Consider the following 21,130-nt stretch of genomic DNA (forward strand, 5'->3'; position numbering starts at 1 on the left):
AACCTGATGTACATGCCAATCTAAGTCATTCAGTCTCTCTGCTCTCAAAAACTGTGTGCCACCTTGGGGTTCAGCAAAGCCACCATTCTAGTCCCAAGGTCCCTGTTGAATCAACCCCTTCCTTGGCTGTTCTGTGAATGCAATCCTATCCAGCCCAGTGAACTTCACATGAGACTGCTTGTGTCTCCTCATTTTTGTCATTAATGCTGGTCCTTCTATTGTCTTCTGGTCCTTGATGTTCATGGGGACATCAACTAGTGATAATCAAGTGTCTCTAGGGGCTCTTATAAGTCAGTTGATCAGGGAATTATTTCCCTCATTATGTAGCCTTTGACCTGTAGAAAGATGTATAGTTCATAGTCAGGCTATTCCCTGATTATAGTAGTTCACTTTACTGGATCATTATTAAGCCCCCTCTATATTCTTCATGTTTTCCCTTCCTCTGTACTAAAGGTCAGATCTGAGAGGTATCTTGCATCATGTCTGTCTCATTTTGTCCCTCCTCATTGTCCAATTCTTCCCATGGAATCCAAGTTTAGGTGTCCCAAGAGAGGCTATTTGCACATATATAATTGGTACTCTTTTCTTTATGTCCCAGTAAGAAATGGCAAGCCAATTCCTCTATCCTATTCAGCTCTCCCCTTTCTCCCTCTATCTTTTATTTTTCCTGCTAATTCAGTGGCTAGTACAGGAGATTGCATCCACATGGTTTTTCTTACATTTCCTTCATTTCATATGCAGTCATCCTAGTTTTGAACTCAATTACTTGCCTTATTGCCCGAAGCAAAGGGCACACAACTGACACCCCAGCTTACATAAGACCCTGTCCCATATATGCTATTTTTGTGGATTATAGTATATCCTTCATCAGCCATTTAAGGGACATCTCACATGATAGATGCCATCCATTAAGGAGTTTTGCATTCCATACCACATAAGAAAAGCAGTCACTCTGGAATTCTCCAGGGGAACCCCACCTTCCAATGCAGTAGCCTTAGTGGCATGTCATTTCACCCATAGCAGGGACAGTGCCAGGGCTACTAAAACAGGAAGGTACACCATTCCATACCCCACCAGGAAGGACAACCATGCCAGGGTTCTCCACACAGACACTCCACCTTCAGATGGCTTAGCTTCATTTTGTATGTCTCATAGCTCACAACAGAGCCAATGGTGCTTCTCCTTATGTTTATGTTGGGTAAACATTTTCTGGGTAGATAAAAATACATCTGTCCCAAAGTAATGATTCTTCCCAGGCCCAGCTTGTTGCATCAATGGGTTTGATTAGGATTGTTTACAAGAGCATAGGTAAGGGTTCATTTACTGGGATTTGGGGAGCTTATAAGCAGCTACACCACTGAAGAACCGCCCCCCTTCCTAGCAACTGTTAACTGCCTACAGAATTTTGGGAAGAGCTAGGACCTCTTCAGCCTCCTCCCTCTATGAAGGAACATCAGTGAGCCCAGTCTTGCACTATCTTTAGTAATACCAGCTGCTGATCGTTCAGGAGGACAATGACCATGTCATGCCCAGAGGACAGCATCAACCTACACTGGTTTTTTCTGTCTATTCTGGTACTGTCACAACATACAAAAGGATCAGTTATCCCTGACTAAAAATGAGGGGAGGATTCTATAAAAAATAATAATTGGGTTAAAGTTTAAAAGACAAACAAGAGCTAATAGAGCAGAAGAGGCAGAGAGCAGTTCCTTGCTGAAAGAAATTAACATGGATCTGCAGTAGTAGGAAATGAACAGACTATAGTGTGAAGGAGGAGAATAGGAAAGGTTGTTTTATAAAACTGCTGAAAACATGAGAACTCATTTTGAAGTTTCCCATAAGAGAATAAAAGTGCTTCCATCTTTAGCTGATATATAATGAAGTTAAATGTTTTCTTTTATAATAAAATTTAGCTCCATTTCAGTGTTTTGAACTATATCATATATGGATTTTGGTAATTATATGTATATTTAATGTATTACTTTAAGAAATGTATTGAATTAAAATAAATTTTGAATAGACTCAAATGGATTTTTTTTCCATCTAAGTCTCTTTTTTATAATTTGTGGTTATCTTTATTTTTGTATCCTTTGCAGGGTTCCTGTACTTCAGCGACATTCTTCTGCACAAGCTAAGAGAAGCAAACACTACGTACCCTTACGACGTATGTTGCTGTTTTTGTTATTATTCCTTTTAAAAGTTATGGAACTCAGTTGCATACTCTTTAGTATTTGATTTTACTAGCAAAAGATGAAGTGTTTCATATTAGTTTAAGTCATCTTGTAAAGTGGTACTGCCATCATGTCTGCCAGACTCCGGGAACAAGAATCCAAGCATGGAGATAAAATGCTTATAAGCTATCAGTAGATAATTAACAGAAATTACTTGTAGTATTCTATAGCACATTAAGGTAATGATAGTTGACGTTTAATTGTGTATTTTATAATACCTAGACAAGATTACAAATGGCTACAAATACAAATGCTAAGTTTATGAGGTGATAGATCTTCCAGTTACCCTGGTCTCATAATTACATATTGTATACATACATTTAAGCATTTCATTGAATCCCATAAATGTGTATGATTGTATGTTAGTCCATTTTTCTTAAATTTATATTATCTGAACAGCTACCATGTATTAAAATGATAAGAGGAATAGATTAACCCCAGACACAATGCAGATAACACTGACAAGCAGAAAGGAAGGTTAAGGTCGATACCTTCAGGAAGGAGGACAAGTATGTGTGCAAGGGAAGTGGTCACAATCTCATCAGAGAGTCTTATGACCATGGCCGTGTGATAAGTTTGTGCTTGTGATCCTATATGCTGCTAACAGTGAAGCGATTGTTCAACTAAAAGAAATATGTATACATCTATATACCTAGCATGTTTTAAACTCATCTTACGAGTGATGTTCCAAGAATCAGCAACACTTGAAAGAAAAAAAATGTGTTCAAAAAGGCAGTTGAGCAATGAGTATATATAGTATTATTCATCTTGCTAGAAAAATTCAGATGTCGCATTATTTGATTACTAGCCAACAATATTTTCTGAATATCTGTTATAAACTACAGTTCTAGAAAAGCTCACAAAATATGTTCCTTGTTAACAAAAGAAACTGTCTCCCATTTAGCACATGTAGGAACATGCACCCTTCTGTCCATTTGGAGGTGCTCTTGTACACACACTGAAAAGGTAACCGTTGTCACTTCAAAACAAAAGCAGTTTTTCTCTACCTTAAGAGTGACTTTCATCAGCATTTTTGTCTTGATGTTCCCTTTTAATTCTGTCCTGCTATCCAATAGCACTACTAGGAAAAGATCATTTGTATCAATAAATGGGCTAATGATTATCTGAGTAAAAGTAACCAGAAGAAAATAATTATAAGTTGTTCCTTTAGTAACAGCAAACAAGTTTTTTTAGTTAACATGGGAGTTTAGGTTAAGTAGGCTTGATTTAAATTGACAGTCAGAATAGGTAAATTTAAGTAAGTCTTTTGTTTGTTTGTTTTCTTGTTTGTTTTGGTTTTATTTTACCATGTAGGGTACTTTCAAGGGAGGAGAGGTCAAATGCAGTGTTCTAAGCATGTCCTCTTTCTTTTCTTTGCTATTGGGTCAACTAGTTTGAGCTTAGGGTTGGTTTCTGAAGTGATTTCGTAATATAATTTCATACTGGTAGAATGCCATTAGAATTATTTGCCTTCAGTAGAATCCTAAACCAAGGGATCGTCTCTCTGGATTTAACATTTTAGCCTTTTAACTCCATCTTGCCTTTTGGTGTGAATTTTATTTCAGTTCTCCACCCAGACAAAGGTGGGACTGTCATTTTGTGGACATTTCCTTTCTTAACTATGGTGTGTCAGTAAACTGGTCTATAGGGTTTTTTTTTTGGTATGGTTTTTATTGATTGTTACATGATACAAAATGTTGATACTGTGTGTGTGTGTGTGTGTGTGTGTGTGTGTGTGTGTGTGTGTGTGTGTGTGATCTGTGAGTGTGTATGTGTCCTCATGAGTGTGTGTACAGATCCTTTTGTGCTATAGTATGTGGAACTCAGAGTAGAACTTTGAGTGTAAGTCCTCACCATCCACCTTGAGGCAGGATCTCTTCATTGTTTGTCACTATAGACACCAGGCTATCTGGGTTCTGAACATCCCAGGCATCTCCTCTTTCTCCTTCCATAGCACTGCGATCACAGACACGTGCTTTACTTGGTTCATGGAAATTTTATCTTCGCGTCTGTATGGGTAATGCTTGCCTCACTGTGTTAGTAAGGGCTTCGACTGCTGTGATAAAACACCATAACCGAAAGTTGGGAAGGAAAGGATTATTTCATCTTATAATTTGTAGTCTAGCATCTGGAGTAGTTGCGGCAAGAGCTGGTGCAGGAGCCGTAAAGAAATTCTGCTTACTGACTTGGACAGCCTGACTTCTGAAATCACCCAGGACCACCATCTCGGGGGTGGCACTGCCTAATGTGATCAAGGTCCTGCCACATGATCATCAACCAAGAAGATGATCTACAGACTTTCCTACAGGCCAATCCTATAGAAGCATATTCTCAAGTAAGATACCTTCTTCCAAGACGACCCTAGGTTCTGTCAAGTTGACCAAAAGAAAACAACAATCTAGCCAGCACACACACTGAAGCGTCTCTCTAGCTGAATTTGGGGGTATTTATGCCTCTCTATACTTAAAATAATCAATCCTTTTTAAAAATGCTTATTTCTGGAGGCTGTGAGCATAGCTCAGTAATTGTTCTAGTTTGTTGTCTGTTGCTCTGATAAACACCATAAACAAAAGAGACTTGGGGTTTCAGCTTACAGGTTATAATCCATCATGGAAGTAAGCCAGGGAAGTAGCACAGGATAGGTACCTGGAAGCAGGGATTGAAGCAAAGACGAGAAAGAAACGCTGCTCACTGGCACACTTCCTTGCTGGCATTCAAGACCTTTCCTATCCTAAATCAACTAGTGATTGAGATGTCCCGCTGACAGGCCTGCAGGCCAGCTTTAGTACATTTGAAATTTTTCCACAGCAAAAATAAATTTAAACCATTAAAATATGTGGGGCGATGGTGGAGCATGCCCTCGGGAGGCAAAGGCAAGCAGATCTCTGTGAGTTCTACGCCAGCCTGGTCTACAGAGTGACAAACAAACAAACAAAAAACAAACAAAAGAAAAAACTCAAAAAAAAGGAAAACATTAAAATACTTTCGCAGCTATAACAAACATGAGTTAAAACCTAGATAATTCTGGTTAGTAAGTATATTGATGCTGCATTAGTTTCTGTTTTCTTTAGGAAAAATAAAAATAGGCCTGAGAAACTTGTGTCCATGTAATACATATTTAATTCATAAAAGATCAGTGGAGTTTTGACAAATTACCAGATATATAGGCAAAGATCAATTTTAGCAGAAGTTCAAAACTAAGAAATTTCATGTAATATTCAAAATACAACAGTGTTTTTGTTGTGGGGTAGCCACCAAAAAGATTACTTGGACACAGGGTTAAGCTAATAGAATTTTTTTATTGGCCAGCCAGCAACTACACTGGGCATTTAGGATCCCAGTGTTATACCAAGCCTTTCTCAGGCTGAGCCTTTAGGCAGACAAGGCATTACCTGGGATAATATACTCCAATTAACAAGAGCAGTTATCCAGAAACAAGACAACAGAAGCCAAAAAGCAAGGTTAGTGCATTTAGAGACTTTAACAGAGCTATGGACTTTGATGGAGTAGGTCTTTGTTTTCAATTTGGCAGGAGGTACTATCTATGTGCTGAGTTTTATGGCCTGAGTGGTACTTCCATCATGGAGTCAGTTGTGCTAACTAAGGTCTGGGGGCCTACTAAGGTCTGGGGCACTGTTAAAGGTTTTTTTTTCATTTCTGGTTTATTGAGATAGGGTTTCTCTGTGTATCTTTGGAGCCTGTCCTGGAACTTGCTCTGTAGGCCAGACCTCTTGAACTCACAGAGATCCGCCTGCCTCTGCCTCCTAAGTGCTGAGATTAAAGGCGTGCGCCACCACTTCCTGGCTCTGTTAAAGTTTTGGTGTGTTGCAGCATAAAACAAACGGCAGAAAGTAGTCTAATAACTAAAGAAATGTCAAAAAATTAACTCAATGAAGGACATGTGATATTATATGAAGAATCTTGGACTTTAGAGACATGAAGACAAAGAATTTGAAGATAATAAACAGAAAGAGTGGCCTGGTTTTGTTTTCATTTAAGACTCGACTGTGGCGTCTATAGGGAGAGCAAGTGTAAAGAAAACCACTCTAGAGGCAAAGAAGCCGGGATGTGATAATGAAGGCCAGGAACATATAGTAGTAGTTTTAAAAAAATGAAGAACAAGAAATGAAATGAGACATGCATTTGAAAATATAATTGATTCAATGTAGATGGTGATGTAAATTGAAAGTAGAAGATTGATGAGTGACCGTTAAGCCTCAGGTACCCACATTTTGTCTCAATAAAGAGGCTGAAAACTCCTATCAGAAGCAACTGTTCATTTGCAAGGTTGAAATAATGACATACCATAAACTCCATGATTAGAACTGCCGACATCTGTTTACACACAGTCTGGAGACAAAGCTTTGGCGTAGGTTAGGTTTCTTCTGAGGCCCCTCTCCTTGGCTTGTGCATGGCCATCTTGCTGTCTTTATACTGTTTCCACCGTGTGTATACATCCATACCTGTGTTTAAGATTTCTCTTCATGTAAGGACACCAATCTGAATTAAGACCTAAACTGATAGTTTCATAGTCAGTCACCTCTTTAAAGACCTCATCTCTTATGTATGATCACCATGTGATGTACTGACAAAATTGAAATATATGAATTTGGATGTGATACAGTTCTGTACATAAGCATGTTTGTACAGGTATCTCTTGTATACTGAGTTTGATTCCTTCACATATATGCCTAGAATTGTGATACCTGGTTTGTAAAATAGTTTTTCTTTTATGAACATCCTCAGTTAGTTCCACACTGACTGTGTTATAGTCCTACCAAAGAAGAGTTCCTGCCACCCATTTTCATAAACATTTCTTGTTTATTTTCTTAATGATTGCTATTTTGAGTGTGATGAAATGGAATCTCAGTGTGTCATTTATTTGTATTCTCTGATGTTGAATATATTTGCATATATTTATTGTCTATTTTTACTGGTTTTTGGTTCCCTTCATTTGCTCAATAATTGATTTTGGTTCATTGATTGGAGTATCTTTATGGTTTCTGGATGTGAATTCACAAGACATGGGTTTTTGTGCCTTGGTCCTATATCCTGCCAATGAACTAAATTACTTTGTTAGCTGGAATTACTTTACTCTTGATTCTGACAGATTTCTTATACATGGCATCCTATGATCTGCAAGTAAGGGTAATTTTGTTGTTGTTAAGGGTAACGTTGTTACTGTTTTAAAGATTTTGAGTTTTATAGAGTGAAGCCAATCTCAAATAGAATGTTGACATTTGAAATGTTTTAAAGAATTCTTTATTTGTATGTGTATGGATGGATATTTTGCCAGCATGTAATTCTGTGCACCACATGCATGCAGTGTTTGTAGGGGCTAGCAGAGGCCGTCGATTCCCCTGGAACTGGAGTTACAGATGGTTGGGAGCTTGCATGTGGATGCTGGCAATGGAAGCTGGATCCTCTGGAAGAGTAGCCACTGTTCTAAAACCACTGCTCCAGCTCCCAGACAGGCTAATCTTACGGTACCTTTCCAACTTGAGGCCATTGGTCTCTTCCTTTCATTTATTTGGAATCTTTAAATTCCGTGTTATATTTATTTACTCATGTGGAGTCTGAAATGGCACATGTGAGTGTGGGTGGGTGTCACTATTCATATATAGACCTCTGACAACTTCTAAAAGTAGGCATCTCCTTCTAACATGTAGGTCTCAGGGACTGAACTCGGGTCATCAGACTTGGTAGCACTTGCTTTTGCCTTTACCTTACCAGCCCTCTCTTTCTCTTTGACTCCTCCCACCTCTCCCATTTTCTTTCTTAAAGGGCAGTGTTGAGTAGCAATGAGGAAAGTAAGAAACCTTATTTTGTGCAAGATCACAGGGATATTTTTTTCACATGCACATTCAGGATGATACAGTCATAGACAGGGACTTTCTCGTTTCCCCATTAATTAAAGATTTTATTTTTTTTATCTTTTATAAAGTACCATTGCCAACTCAAGCAAGTTCCCATCTATTCCTAGTTAGCTAAGTGCTTTTTATCATGAGTGGGTGTTGGATTTTGTTAAATGCCTTTTGACACCATTTGAGGTAATTACCTGGTATTGTCATCATTGAATTAATGTGATATATTTCTTTCCTTATGTTGAACAACTCAAACAGTTCTCAAATAAATCATACTTGGTTGTGGCACAGAATCTTGTTAATAATCCTTTGAAATTGGTTTGCTGATAATTTTTCATAATTCTGCTTCTGTATTAAGAGACATTGCTAAAGAATAATTGTATGTAATTTTTTGAGTGCCTTTATCAGATTTTGGTATTGGTAATACTGGCCTTGTAGAATGGGAAAGGATGTGTTCCTGCATTTTCTGTTTTATAATCATTTGGAGGATTTGTGCTTATTTTTTTATACCGAGGGACTAAGCCTAAGGCCTCTCACATACTAGCCAAGGACTCTACTGAGCAATGCCCTAGCTCAGTTCTGCTGTTAAATGTTTTCTAGAATTCACTAGTGAAGCCATCTGTTTCTATTGTCTTGTTGATGAGGTTTTGGTTGTTAGTTCAGTGTTGACTTGTTAAACGTCTGATGAGAATGTCTATGTCTTGTGGGTAAACTTCAGCCATTTATCTGTTCCTACAAAGCATCTGTTCTATTATCTGGATTATTGGCACATAATCACTTAGAGTATTCCACCGCAATATTATTTCTCTAAAGAATCACACTTTCATCTCTGAGTTTAGTCATTTGTGCCTTCTCTTTTTGCTTAGCCACTCTACCTAAGGACAGTCTTCAAGCTGAAGAGATAGTTTACTTGGTAAAGTGTTTGTTATGCAAGTATGTGAACAAAGGTTTTCATTTCTAGCACACACATTAAAAAAAAAAAGACAGGTGTGACCCAAGGCACGTGTATACCCAGCCCTGGTAGGCAAAAACAGGAAGATCCCTGGGGCTTGCTGGCATGCCAACCTAGCCTATTTTTTAAATTCTAGGCCAGTAAGATAATGACAGTTGGCATTCCAACATGGGTGGGGAAAGGAAAACCAGGTCCCACCCCAAAATGAAGTACTATGGTCCATGGCTTCTAAGAGAAAGAGAGAATCAGTCTTATGAATGTAAGAGCCCCCAGTCGGTTATCCAATCCCTAGTATTCAGCCCTAAACACTGACATACACACACACACACACACACACACACACACACACACACACACACACTATGAGCATCACTAAATTAGCTCTGCAGGTTGTATATATATATATATATATATATATATATATATATATATATATATATATATACTTATGTATATATGTGTGTGTATGCTCTTACATATATGTGTGTATTTATATTGATCAAAGAGATCATGAATTTTGAGTGGGAGGGAAGGGGTGTGGGAAAAGGTGGAAGAGACAGTAAGGTAGAAATGATGTAAATTCACTACTCTTATCAAATTCTCAAAATAATAAATAAATGTTAAAATAGTTATAATAATAAGGTGGAGGGCAAGATGGCCTCAACAGGTAAAGACTTGACTTTGAATTCCTCAGCTCACATGATAAAAAGAGAGAATCAACTCCTCTAAATTGTCCTTGGACCTCCTCATGAGGATGAACACACACATACACACATGCATACATACACAGAGATACATACACACACACAATCAATCAATCAATAAAAATAGAATTGAAATTAGGGTAAAAGATAGTGATTGAGGAGAACACCCAGCATTTGACCTCTGACTTCACACATGAATATGCACATACATACATACACACACATGCATGCACATACATGTGAACACATATACACAAGATAATTTTGATATTTTCAAAGAGCAGTTTAGGGTTTTTTATTTTTATACTCTCTATTGCATGTCTGCTCTAAACACTATTTTCTAATTCCTCACAGTATTAAGTTGGCCTATTGATTTGGAAATTCTTAATATCAGCATCTCCAAGCGTCAGTGGTCCACCAGCACCTCATCACATCTCCTAGGCTTCATACTGTCTTTTCATTTTCATTCACTCCGAGATACTGTGATTTCCTTTATAATTTTGTCTTTGACCTGTTGCTTATGACTGTGTTGTTTCATTTGCACAGATCTGTGAATTCTCTTATTTTTTTCTCCATTATTGGTTTCTAACTTCATTCTGTTGCAGTTAGAAAAGTTACTTTGAAGATTTTGAAAGTTTTTTTTAATCTATTGAGAATTGTTTTGTGGCCAAGCATATGTTTTTTTTTTCTGGGTAATATCTCATGTATTCTTGAGAAGAATGTGTACTTTACTTCTGGGGGTTGGAGTATTCTATATATGTCTTTTCTGTTTCGTTTACAATCTTCAATCGTCATTTTCCTTATTCATCTCCTAGCTAGATGCTCTAGCTATTATTCAAGATGATATACTGAAATCTCCAGCTACCAGTGTAAAATGGCCTCCCTCAATTCTATTAATGCTTTCCTCTTGAGCTTAGGCAATCTGCTTTTTTAAAAAAAATCATGTTTATAATTATTACATAATTTGATGATTGACTCTTCTCAGTAGATAATTTCTTTGATCTTTTACAAGAGTTGCTGGCTTACAGTCTATTTGGTTGGTCTGCTATTAACAACGACCCTAGTTCTCATCTGGTTAGTGTTTGCAATGGATCCTGTCCTTTTGCTTTCAACCTACATTGTCTTTCTAGCTAGAGGAGCAAATGCTTGTGTTGTTTTCTCCACTTGCTTGCTAAGCTATGCCTTTTGATTACAGTCTTTGATTATACTGAATTTTATAACTGAGAAAGATGAGCACATTTGAATTTTTTTGTTTCCTATGTATCATGCTTTGCTTTTTTTCCTCGTTTCCTGCATTACTGCCTTACTCTGTGTTTAAGTGGCTTGTTCATATAAATCAATCTGGATTATTATATTATTTCCTTGTCTGTACACGTATGTGTGTATTTGAAGATAGATATGCACCTTGGGGAATGCACGGTTTCGACGCCAGTACACCCCACAGATACCGAAATGTTCATATGTTCAAATTCCTTATATAAAACGTTGTACTATTTGACTTTAACCTAGGTGTATCTTCCTGTATACTTTAATCATCTCAAGATTATTTGTAATATCTAGTACACTATAAATGCTCAGTATATAGTTTTTTACCCTGTATTGTCTATAGACCAATGCAGCAACAAGAGTATGTACATGTACAATATGGGCAATTGTTTTTAAGTGCTTTTAATCCAAAGTTTGATTGAATCTATAATTGTATAAGTCATAAATATGGAACGCTAACTGTTTGACTTATGGTTACCATACAGATTAAATTTAACATTCTAAATTTATAGTGGCATAGCTTGAATCAACAACTTATTTTCTTTTTTATTTTTATAATGTTATTTTTATTATTGTATAATATTTCATTACATAAAACAAAGTGATGGAAAGAACCAGTTCAGAAAGCTAAAGAGAACAAACGCATGGTTCACATGGTGTGAATAACCAATGCTTATTATAGAAAATTCAGGGGAGCATAAAAATAAGAATTATTTATAACTTAGTATTACAAACAGAGGCACTACTAATACTTTGAGGGTTGTTTTCTCTTCTAGGAATTTGTAAAATCTCTCTTAGGTAGTGGTGGTGGATTTTGTGAGGCAAGGCCTCAGTGTGTACCAGCTGGTCACGAACTCCCACGTACCCCAGGCTGGCCTCCGGCTTGTAATCCTTCTACCTCAGCTTCCCAAGGGCTGGGTTTGTAGGCACACGCCACCACGGCAGGCTCTCGGTTTAGGTTTCACACAGGTGACTTGTAAGGCAGGTATCCTCTGCATGCTGAGATTCAGAAGAGAGTGTTTCCAAGCCCTTCTGGGAGATGGCAATCCACCTCCATATTGCCAGAGAAGTGACCCCTTGTGAAGGGAATCATGGTGGGAGCCAGGGATGCGGAACTGGGAGACAGGAGCCTTAGAAAAATTTTAGGAAAAGAACAACTTATTTTCAACAGTATAAAAAGACTGTGCTCGGGCTGAAGAGATGGCTCAGTGGTTAAGAGCACTGGCTGCTCTTCCAGAGGTCCTGAGTTCAATTCCCAGCAACCACATGGTGGCTCACAGCCATCTATAATGAGATCTGGTGCCGTCTTCTGGCCTGCAGGCACACATGGAAGAAATTCTGTATACATAATAAATAAATCTTTGAAAGAAAAAAAACCACCAATGTGCATAAAATAAAAAGAAATAATTAAAAAAAGACTGTGCTCTATACATATTTTCCTATCCCCCACTATTTATATTTTTGTCATCACAGATTATACTTATGTGCATTATGTGTTCCCTGACATTTAATTATGTCATTTTTCTTTTTTCTTTCTTTTTTGTGGTTGTTTTTGTTTGTTTGTTTGTTTTGGTTTTGTTTATTCAGAAAAGGTTTCTCTGTAGCTTTGGAGTCTGTCCTGGAACTAGCTCTTGTAGACCAGGCTGGCCTCGAACTCACGGAGATCTTCCTGTTATTCCTTTCCTTTCTGCTCCTCCCGAGTACTGGGATTAAAGGGGTGCGCCACCACTGCCCAGCTTTTAATTATGTCTTATACATATCAAACGTGATTGGTTTCATATAGAAAATTAACAAGCAGAGTTAAGAACTAAAATCACAGCAATGTGAACTTTGCTATTTGTCAATGAAGGTAATTTTACCCAAGGTCTTTATTCTTGATACATCATCAAGGTTCTGTACAGCTCTGTGTCCTTTTACGTCCACCTGATGCCTTTAGCAGTCCTTGCAGGTTAAATGGAGTGCTAACCAAATCCCTCATTTTCTATTCTCTCTTCACAATGTGTTGATCTCGCACTCATTCTTGAAGTAATGTTTTGCTCCACATAGAATCCCTATTTAACATTTTCCCCAGTCTTCGAAATCACCACTTTGCCTTTTGGCCCCGTGGGGCTTTTATGAGGACTCTGCTGCAGAGCACGTTTTTGTCCTTGCCAGGCTGCCTCTCCCTTGCTCTTGTGTGTCTTTCTTTTGGCGTGCCTTTCACCCATTTTGTTATAATCTGTATCATCTAGGGCCATTATTTCTTCAAGAACTCATTCTTCCTTTTCTTCTTTTATAACCCTGATCATATCAGTGGTGATCAGCTTCATGTTGCCACACCAGTTCTCTGGGCTCTGGTTTTTTTAACTTTCATTTCTGCTTTCATTTCATTTCATTTCATTTCTTTCCTTTCATTTCTGCTCCTTAATCATCCTCCCATTTTGCTGATTCCCTTTCTGCCTTCTCAGAAATACCATTGAAGCCCTAGAGTAAATTCTCCTATTCTGTTATTGTTTTTCCCCGTGGATTATTATTTTAGTTTTTATTATTGTGGGTTTTTTTCCCATTGATTCAAGTATTGTTTCTCTGGTTTGGTTTTGAGTTTTGCCTGTATTGCTATTATTTTATACTTAGCCCATTAAACAATTTTTCAGTTTTTCATTTTTAAAGCACATTTGAGCCATTTGTTTAAAAATACTTTTACTACAATTCCAGTGTCCGGGTCTTGTCAGTGACTGTTCACTTGTTTTTGTCCTTTGAATGCATTATATTCACCTTCTTCTTTGTAAGGCTTTGGCTTCTTACTTATAAACTGAACATTAGAATATTATGATGCAGTGACTATGCAAATCAGCTTTTTCTTCCCCATAAGATTTGCTGCTTTTTTTTTTTTTTGAAAACTACGAATGTCCCTTTGTCTAGTGACTTCCTCCAGTTCTTGGTTGAAATTCATTGTATGTAGCTACAGAATTCTCTTTTCCTTAACTATGTCCATCTATTGTCCTGACAGACGTTTCTTGGAGCAACAGAAGCTAAAGTGAAATACCACTTCCCCCCTACCTTAGCAGTTTGGTTCTGGGCTGTGGTCCTCCTTCAGGACTTAGCTAGACTTCACGGAGCCTTTGGAGCAACCTCAAGTGAAAGTTAAGCTCTTAGAGCTTTTTTGAGTTTGCAACTTAGAGAGAGCCTGTTCCAAATGACCTAAGATACATGTGTGATTTGAATGCACCAATTTCAAAACCAAAATTTCAAGGTGACTTATCCTCCATGACCTTAGACTTTTCCTCCGTGACCTTAGACTTTTCCATCTCAGTTCCTGTCCCTTGCTCCAGATTTCTGCAGGTGCTTTGTCTGCTTCACAGCGTTCCCAAGGTATACCAACTGCTTTCCAGCCTTCAGTAAGTTACCCAAACCAGAGGTCAGGACTCTTGTATGGTACTTACTTCAGGTATGCCCTGGCAGGTTGGAAGAGATCTAAATTGGGCTGCGAAATGGCTCAGTGAGTAAAGTGTTTGTTCAAGCGTGGAGACCTGAGTTCGCATCTCCAGGGGGTTAAAAAGTGAGGCACGGCAGCGCACAACAAGAAACCCAGTGGTGGGAAAGGGCGGCATGTGATGGCTAGGTACCCCGAACTCACTGGCCAACCAAACTAGCTCAGTAGACTAGGTTTCATGAGAGATCCTGTCTCGAAAAGTAAGGTGGACATCAAAACATTAATTTTCAAGGCTTTTTCCCCCTTGCTTTTTGTGGTGGTGTTTGTTTTTGAGAGAGAAACCTGAAGTTAGGTGACTAAGAAGGTAAAGGTGTTCTGGGAGGAGTTAGGGGAGGCTGGGAATATTATCAAAATAGCTGCTGTGAAAAAAAAAGTTAATAAAATTTAAAAAAAAACTAAGGTGGAGCTCAATCGAGGAAGCTAGCTGATGTTGAACTTTGGCCTCCGAACACACTCATGGGCTCACACACCCAATTCCCCCCCCACAGCCTAAGAAAAACAAAAAGAAGAAAGCTACATAATTTGTGAGTAAGGTGTACTGGACCAGGGCCACACAGAATGAACCCTGGCTTCCTTCTTCAAGAACCCTGCTGTAGCTAGGGAGGGGCAGTCCACAGCCCAGTTAGCGCCCATAAAGCTTCCCGCTGTTTTCAGTTTGTCTGTGTTTGGACTAAGTGTTCTCTTGATTGCTCTGAACTCTGGTTGTCCAGGTTTCTTGCCCAGTCGCTTCTGACAATTTCTGTCTAATCTTTATAATTACATGTTTTCTTTCCTTAATTAACATTTTTGGAGTTGCATGTATGAATACTGTATTTACACCGTTTCCACTCTATTCTCCCTACTCCAACTAATTTTTTTCCTTGCTCCTTGTTACCTAGTGGGGGCAGGTTAACACACTCAACACTTATAAAGTTTCCTTGTTTCTTAATGTTGTCAGGTACTGATGATAAATGCTTAGTTCCAAATGGTCATAGGATGTATTTCATTTACTTAAGAAGAAAAATGTACTTTCTGTTTTTCTTTGTCAGTTTCCAAAATAACGATTCACATCCCAAGTATTCTCCAGAACTGATCAGTTGTAGGGTAGACTTGTTGCTGTTGCTTTGGTTCGGTTTTGCTTCTTTTGGTGGTTTGGTTTGGTTTGTTTTTAGTTTTGTTTTGTTTTTGTTATCACTACCATTACTAGTGACAATCTGCCAAATTTGTGGGTCAGACATTCTTCATTTATGCTTATACTTTTCATATGACCGTCATGATGTATGATAGCCGTGGGGGGGAGGGGGATGGAAGAATTTTCCTATTGTTTTTTTCAGCATGTTTACAGACTCCTCTCGCACATTCTTTCCGCAGACATGAAATCAATCATTCCCCCACAGAGCTGTAGCAGTTAGCATTTACAGACAAGGCATTATAGGTTTGAATATACGCTTGGCTAGCTGTTGTTTCTAAGCATTTACAGAGGGCAGAGTGAGAAAAAGTGCTTCCTTAACTTATTGGCTATTAGGTATTTAGTTAGTGTTAAGACAAAATGTAATTTCACAAGTATACTTCCAATTTGAATCAACAAATAATTTTAAAATACAAGATTAAAAATAAAGGAAACCTATTCCAGTGAAAGAATCCGGATTCTGCTCTTCCTTTTCCCATAAGAAGCCTGATGTGACCTGTGAAAATGGTTTCCTGTTCTCATGACCCAGAAACCCCTATAAAACCACTCAAATCAAGAACTGCAAATCTTTGTGTTTACTTTAAGAACACCCGTGAAACTTCCCAGGCCATCAAGGGTTTGCAGATCTGAAAAGCAACAAGGGCCAGATCCATTGGTTAGACCTGAGTCCTCATTGTTCAGTCACCTCTCAATGAATAGACCCACCAGTTGGGAAGCAAGCCTTCAACACCTGAACCTTTTGGGGACATGTCAAAACTATAACACCAACCGCAAATTTAAGAAGCCCAGAATAATGTTCTGAGTGGTTTTTTGCAATTCCTTTTGTTTTTATGGTGTACCCCACTATTATAGCTTGATAACTTGTAATATTCCTTTCTGAATGGTTCTATTATAAACTGGGTAGATATTTAAGCTCACTTCTTTTATCTTAATGCTAGGGACTGACTTCTTTAAATATATTCAGATAATACTTGTTTTATCATTTGGTTAATTATTAACATAGTTCCAAAGTCAACTCTACCAAAGAACACAAATTTAAAGAACTTTAATTTTTTACATGTTTCCTATCTCCTATTCTATCACTCTCACTCTGGATGGCTATTTTTATTTTTATTTATTTATTTATTTAAAATTATTTTTATTTTGTGTGTATGGGTGTTTTGCCTGCATGTATGTCTGCATCAGATCCTCAGGACTGGAATTACAGTCAATTGTGAGCTGCTGTGTGGGTTCTGGGAACTGAACCCAGGTTCCCTTCAAGAGTAGCCATGCTCTTAGCTATTGAGCCATCTCTCTAGCCCACAGGAGGAACTTTTTTATTTATTTAATGACATGTATTTCCATTTTTCACATGATAAACAAATGTGTATTTGTATGTTAATTCTAGTAGTGCTCAAACTAAACATAAAAGAATTCTAGTTTATGATTCTTCATCTCATTTTTAGAAAAACGCGAAGTCTGAATATATTTTGTCTCTTTCCCAATTTTCTTGAACACGTACTTATTCACAACCTGTAAATGCGAGTGTTGCCTATACTTCTTTGATATTCATTTGTTAGGAATATATAACTGAAGTAGGAAATTATAATCTGAAATTGCTAAGATAAAAATATAAAGCATGGTTTTAGGAGAAATTTTCATAAAACATGTATTTACCCTTATAGTCTCTAGTAATACATTTTGGGGGGGGGGGTATGGGTGTGTGTGGGTGTGTGCTCATGACTTAGTCCTGACAAGTTCAATAATGTAATTTTTTCCATAAGGTAAGATAAGTGTTTATTTTTAAAAGATTAAGATACTATATGACTTAATCATGCTGTGGGAATGTTGAGTATGGTGTGGGTCATTGAGTAAGTTACTTGCTGTTACTGCTGCTCTTCATCTTTTTCTTTTAGACAGTGTCTCACTAACACAGCCTGCCTGTGTCTCTGAAGTCACAATTCTCATGCCTCTGACTTTCAGTTTTTGAAATGTTAAGATTATAGGCTGTGCCACTATGCTCAGGTACTTCCTGTTGTCCCAAGTACTTCTATTAGTTTAAATAAAAGGGATTTATTTAGAGGGAATTTAAAAAGTAAAATCAGTTCTCAATCTTCTGTTTAAGCCTGTTTCCTTGGAGTATATTCCTTTTTTTTCATGTGTTTCATTTATTTATCCATTTCCTTATCAATACTCACCATAGGAACATCCATAAGCCTGATTTTGAACTTAAAATAACTCCTGTGGCACTGCAGTGTTTTAGATTCCTGATGAACAGAAGTTTGTGTTCAATTTCTGTATCCTCCCTTCTGATTCTTTTAACATGAATCATTTTTTTTCAGTAGATGTCCAGCTAATTTAAAAAACCAAGCACTGTGCTTGGTGCATGGATTTTGATAGAGGATAAAATCTGAAATGCCAATAGTGGTGTATTAACCATGGTAAAGCCTTGTTGCTCTGTCTCATCAAGGCTTCTTATGCTAGGACAGGAATTGACAACAGGACACAAAACAGTTGTAAAGAAGCAACTTGGCAAACTTGGTTAACTTCAAAATGCAGTTGCGCATAGCTTGTCTTAGTAGAACTGACAACATGAGAGTCTTATTTTACATCTAATTTCTGTTCTGATTTTAGCATGAATATGTCTTTATGCCCAAAGGTGTGTTATTCAATCAAAATACTAGTCGTACCAAATTTCTTAGCACAATGTCTGATGTATAACAGGTACACAATAACTGTTGAACAACTCTCATCCTGTGTGAGGGATAACATATATTCTACTTTAGAAACCGAACATAGCAGTTGCATTGCGCATCGATAATAAACTGGTTTCTTAGTAGCAAACAAATAGGGGCCTAAGGAAATGGCTCATTCAACAAGGCACTCGTCCTGCAAGGCTGACAAACTGAGCTCAGATCCCTAGCACCCACTTAAAAAGACAAGCAGAAAACATACTTGTAATTCCACTGCCGTGGAGACAGAGCAGGCAAGATACCTGGAGGTTGCTGGCCAGCCAGTCTAGACAATAAGTAAGTTTCAGGTTCAGTTAAAGAACCTGTCTCAAAAGATAAGGTGGAGAGCAATATAGGAAAATACTCAACATCAATTTCTGGTCCTCTATGCACACACACACACACACACACACACACACACACACGTGTGTGTGTGTGTATATACATATATATATGCATGCATATATTATACACAAAAACAAAGAAGAATAATAGAGACCTCCTTTTAACATTTGATTGTGTATGCATGTGTGCACACCACAGCTCACATGTAGAAATCAGAGGACAGTTTGTGAGAGTTGTCTCTTCACACCATGTTGAGGCCTAGGAGACTGAATTCAGATTGTCAAGCTCAGCAGCAATCACCATTGCCCAAAGAGCCATTTCACCAGCCCAAATCCTGAGATATTTAATCTCAATTTACTTCCCTTTTCCTTCATCATAAGCCATGTGTATCTAGAAGGAGTGTCATACACAGTAAATGTAAATTTTTGTAGGAGAAATGCTATTCGACAAAAAACAGTATTTGTTCAGATTACTTTTAGCAGAAATTAAGTTTTATTTTGGACATGGTTTCTACCAATAATGAATGATTTCCATAGTTACCTGGCATACACCTACAACCCCAATCTTTGAGAGCCCCTCAAGAGCCCAATGGAGAATGACCAGAGGTTCAAAGCAAGTTTCAGTTGTATACTGAGTTAATAGTCCAACCTGGACTACATGAGACTCTATAAAAATACAAATGATACCTGTGTGCTACTCTGTTGCTGTGATAAAACACTAATCAAAAGCAACTTGGGGGACAGAGGGATTTATTTGATGTACATGTGAGAGTCCATCATGGTGGGAATCTAAAGGCAGGAACTCAAGACAGGAACCAGAAGGCAGGAGCTGAAGGAGGCAGGAGCTGAAGGAGAGGCCATAAAGGAACGCTGCTTATTGACTCACTTTCTTTGGCTTGCTAAACTGTCTTACAGCCCAGGAATTCAACTGCCTACAGTTATGGCAATTTCTCACAGACATGGCTGCAGAACAGCCTAATCTGGACAGTCCCCAACTTGAGATGCTCTCAGCTGACTCTAGGCTATATCAAATTGACAGTTGAAGCTACTGACACAAAGAAATGGATGAATATTACTATATTGCTGTTGTAATGAATTTGATTTCACTTTGGTTGAATTACATACAATAAAAGGAACATGTTTATTCAAGAGTATTTGGGAAATGGAGAAATACTCTTAAGAAGATAATTACAAATCTTCACAATTTCAACAAATGAGAAAACTGCATCACTCATAATTTTGGAGGAAAATTTATTTAGAAAGCAAATTTAATTTTTTCTGAACGTTTTTCAAAACTTTTGCACATTTTAAATTTTTTTATTTTATGTATATGGTTGTTTTGTCTGCACGTATGTTGTTGCACCACACATGTTCCTAGTGCTTGCATAGGTCAGAAGAGGGTGCTGAATCCCCTGAGACTGGGGTTATGGACTGTTGTAAACCATTATGTGAGTACTGGGAATTGAACCTAGGTCCTCTGCAAGAACAAGTGCTCTTAACCACTGAGCCATCACTCCAGACTCCTCTTTCCTTACTTCAATAAGAATTACCTTTTGGATACTCAATTTTCATCTTAAAGCTGCTGAACTCTTCCGCGTTAATCTGTACTGTAATGAATGTCTTGGTTTAGCTAGTCTATGGGTCCATTGTGCTTGTCCCATTGTGCTTTCGACAGGTCAAGAAAGTTCAAGTGCTGGTTCCAGAGGAAAGTCCAGAAGAGTAGCAAGTGACAGATGGGAGAGTCAGCTGTGGAGAGACAAGAAGTGCAGCTTGAGAGACCACCTATACTACAGTCGTGTTTATCCTGAAAGTATTCCGCGGAAATTTATTTCCGAGCATGGGAAGTTTCTCGCCCAGCAGTTTAATACTCAACCTGCAAAGTATGTACCCTCAGAAGGAAACCCCCCCAAACTCAGTGAATTTCCGAGTGCTCGAAGCCTTGGCCATTTTGAAGTAACCATCCTAGGTAGGTGAACTGTTTTTCTCTTATTCTTGAATACTGTTAATTTAATGTATTGACTTTATTTATCTCTGTGTTTGTGTAAAATTTAATGAATTTATTAAATATAGTTAGAAGTTATACTTAAAATATATAAGCACCCTCTGCCAGACACAAGTCCAAGGGGGGATTTCTCTTTGGCTCAAACTAAATGAGGGAAGCACTAATTATGAAATTAAGATCAGATTGGTTGGCGTCTCAACACCAGCAAGTCTTTAAAAATTTTGGGGGTGATGAGAATGGGAACTAAGGGAGCTTTCCTTTACCCATGACCGACATAACTCCTGTTTGTTGATCTTGGTCCTAACTTTTACCAGTGCTGTTTTCACCATTATTCCCTTCTGTCCATTTCTTCCTGTTTCCTCTAATGTAAATATTCGTGCATGTAGTACAAGGTATAAATATCCATGGATAATGAA

The 21,130-nt window shown here is 37.9% G+C and overlaps 1 protein-coding gene across 2 annotated transcripts in view; it reads left to right on the plus strand.

Moving 5' to 3' along the window:
• The window catches only part of Radx (RPA1 related single stranded DNA binding protein, X-linked), a 75,051-nt gene that overhangs the window by 47,327 nt on the left and 6,594 nt on the right, over nt 1-21,130 (plus strand). Inside the window, exons 11-12 of one of the 2 annotated variants that reach the window (XM_075957661.1) lie at nt 2,097-2,164; nt 20,388-20,678. In XM_075957661.1, the coding sequence (XP_075813776.1) occupies nt 2,097-2,164; nt 20,388-20,678 (359 nt within the window). The remainder of the gene's footprint in view (nt 1-2,096; nt 2,165-20,387; nt 20,679-21,130) is intronic. The other variant, XM_075957662.1, reaches the window with a different exon arrangement.

This window comes from Microtus pennsylvanicus, chromosome X (assembly GCF_037038515.1).
Source record: "Microtus pennsylvanicus isolate mMicPen1 chromosome X, mMicPen1.hap1, whole genome shotgun sequence".
Taxonomy (NCBI): domain Eukaryota; kingdom Metazoa; phylum Chordata; class Mammalia; order Rodentia; family Cricetidae; genus Microtus; species Microtus pennsylvanicus.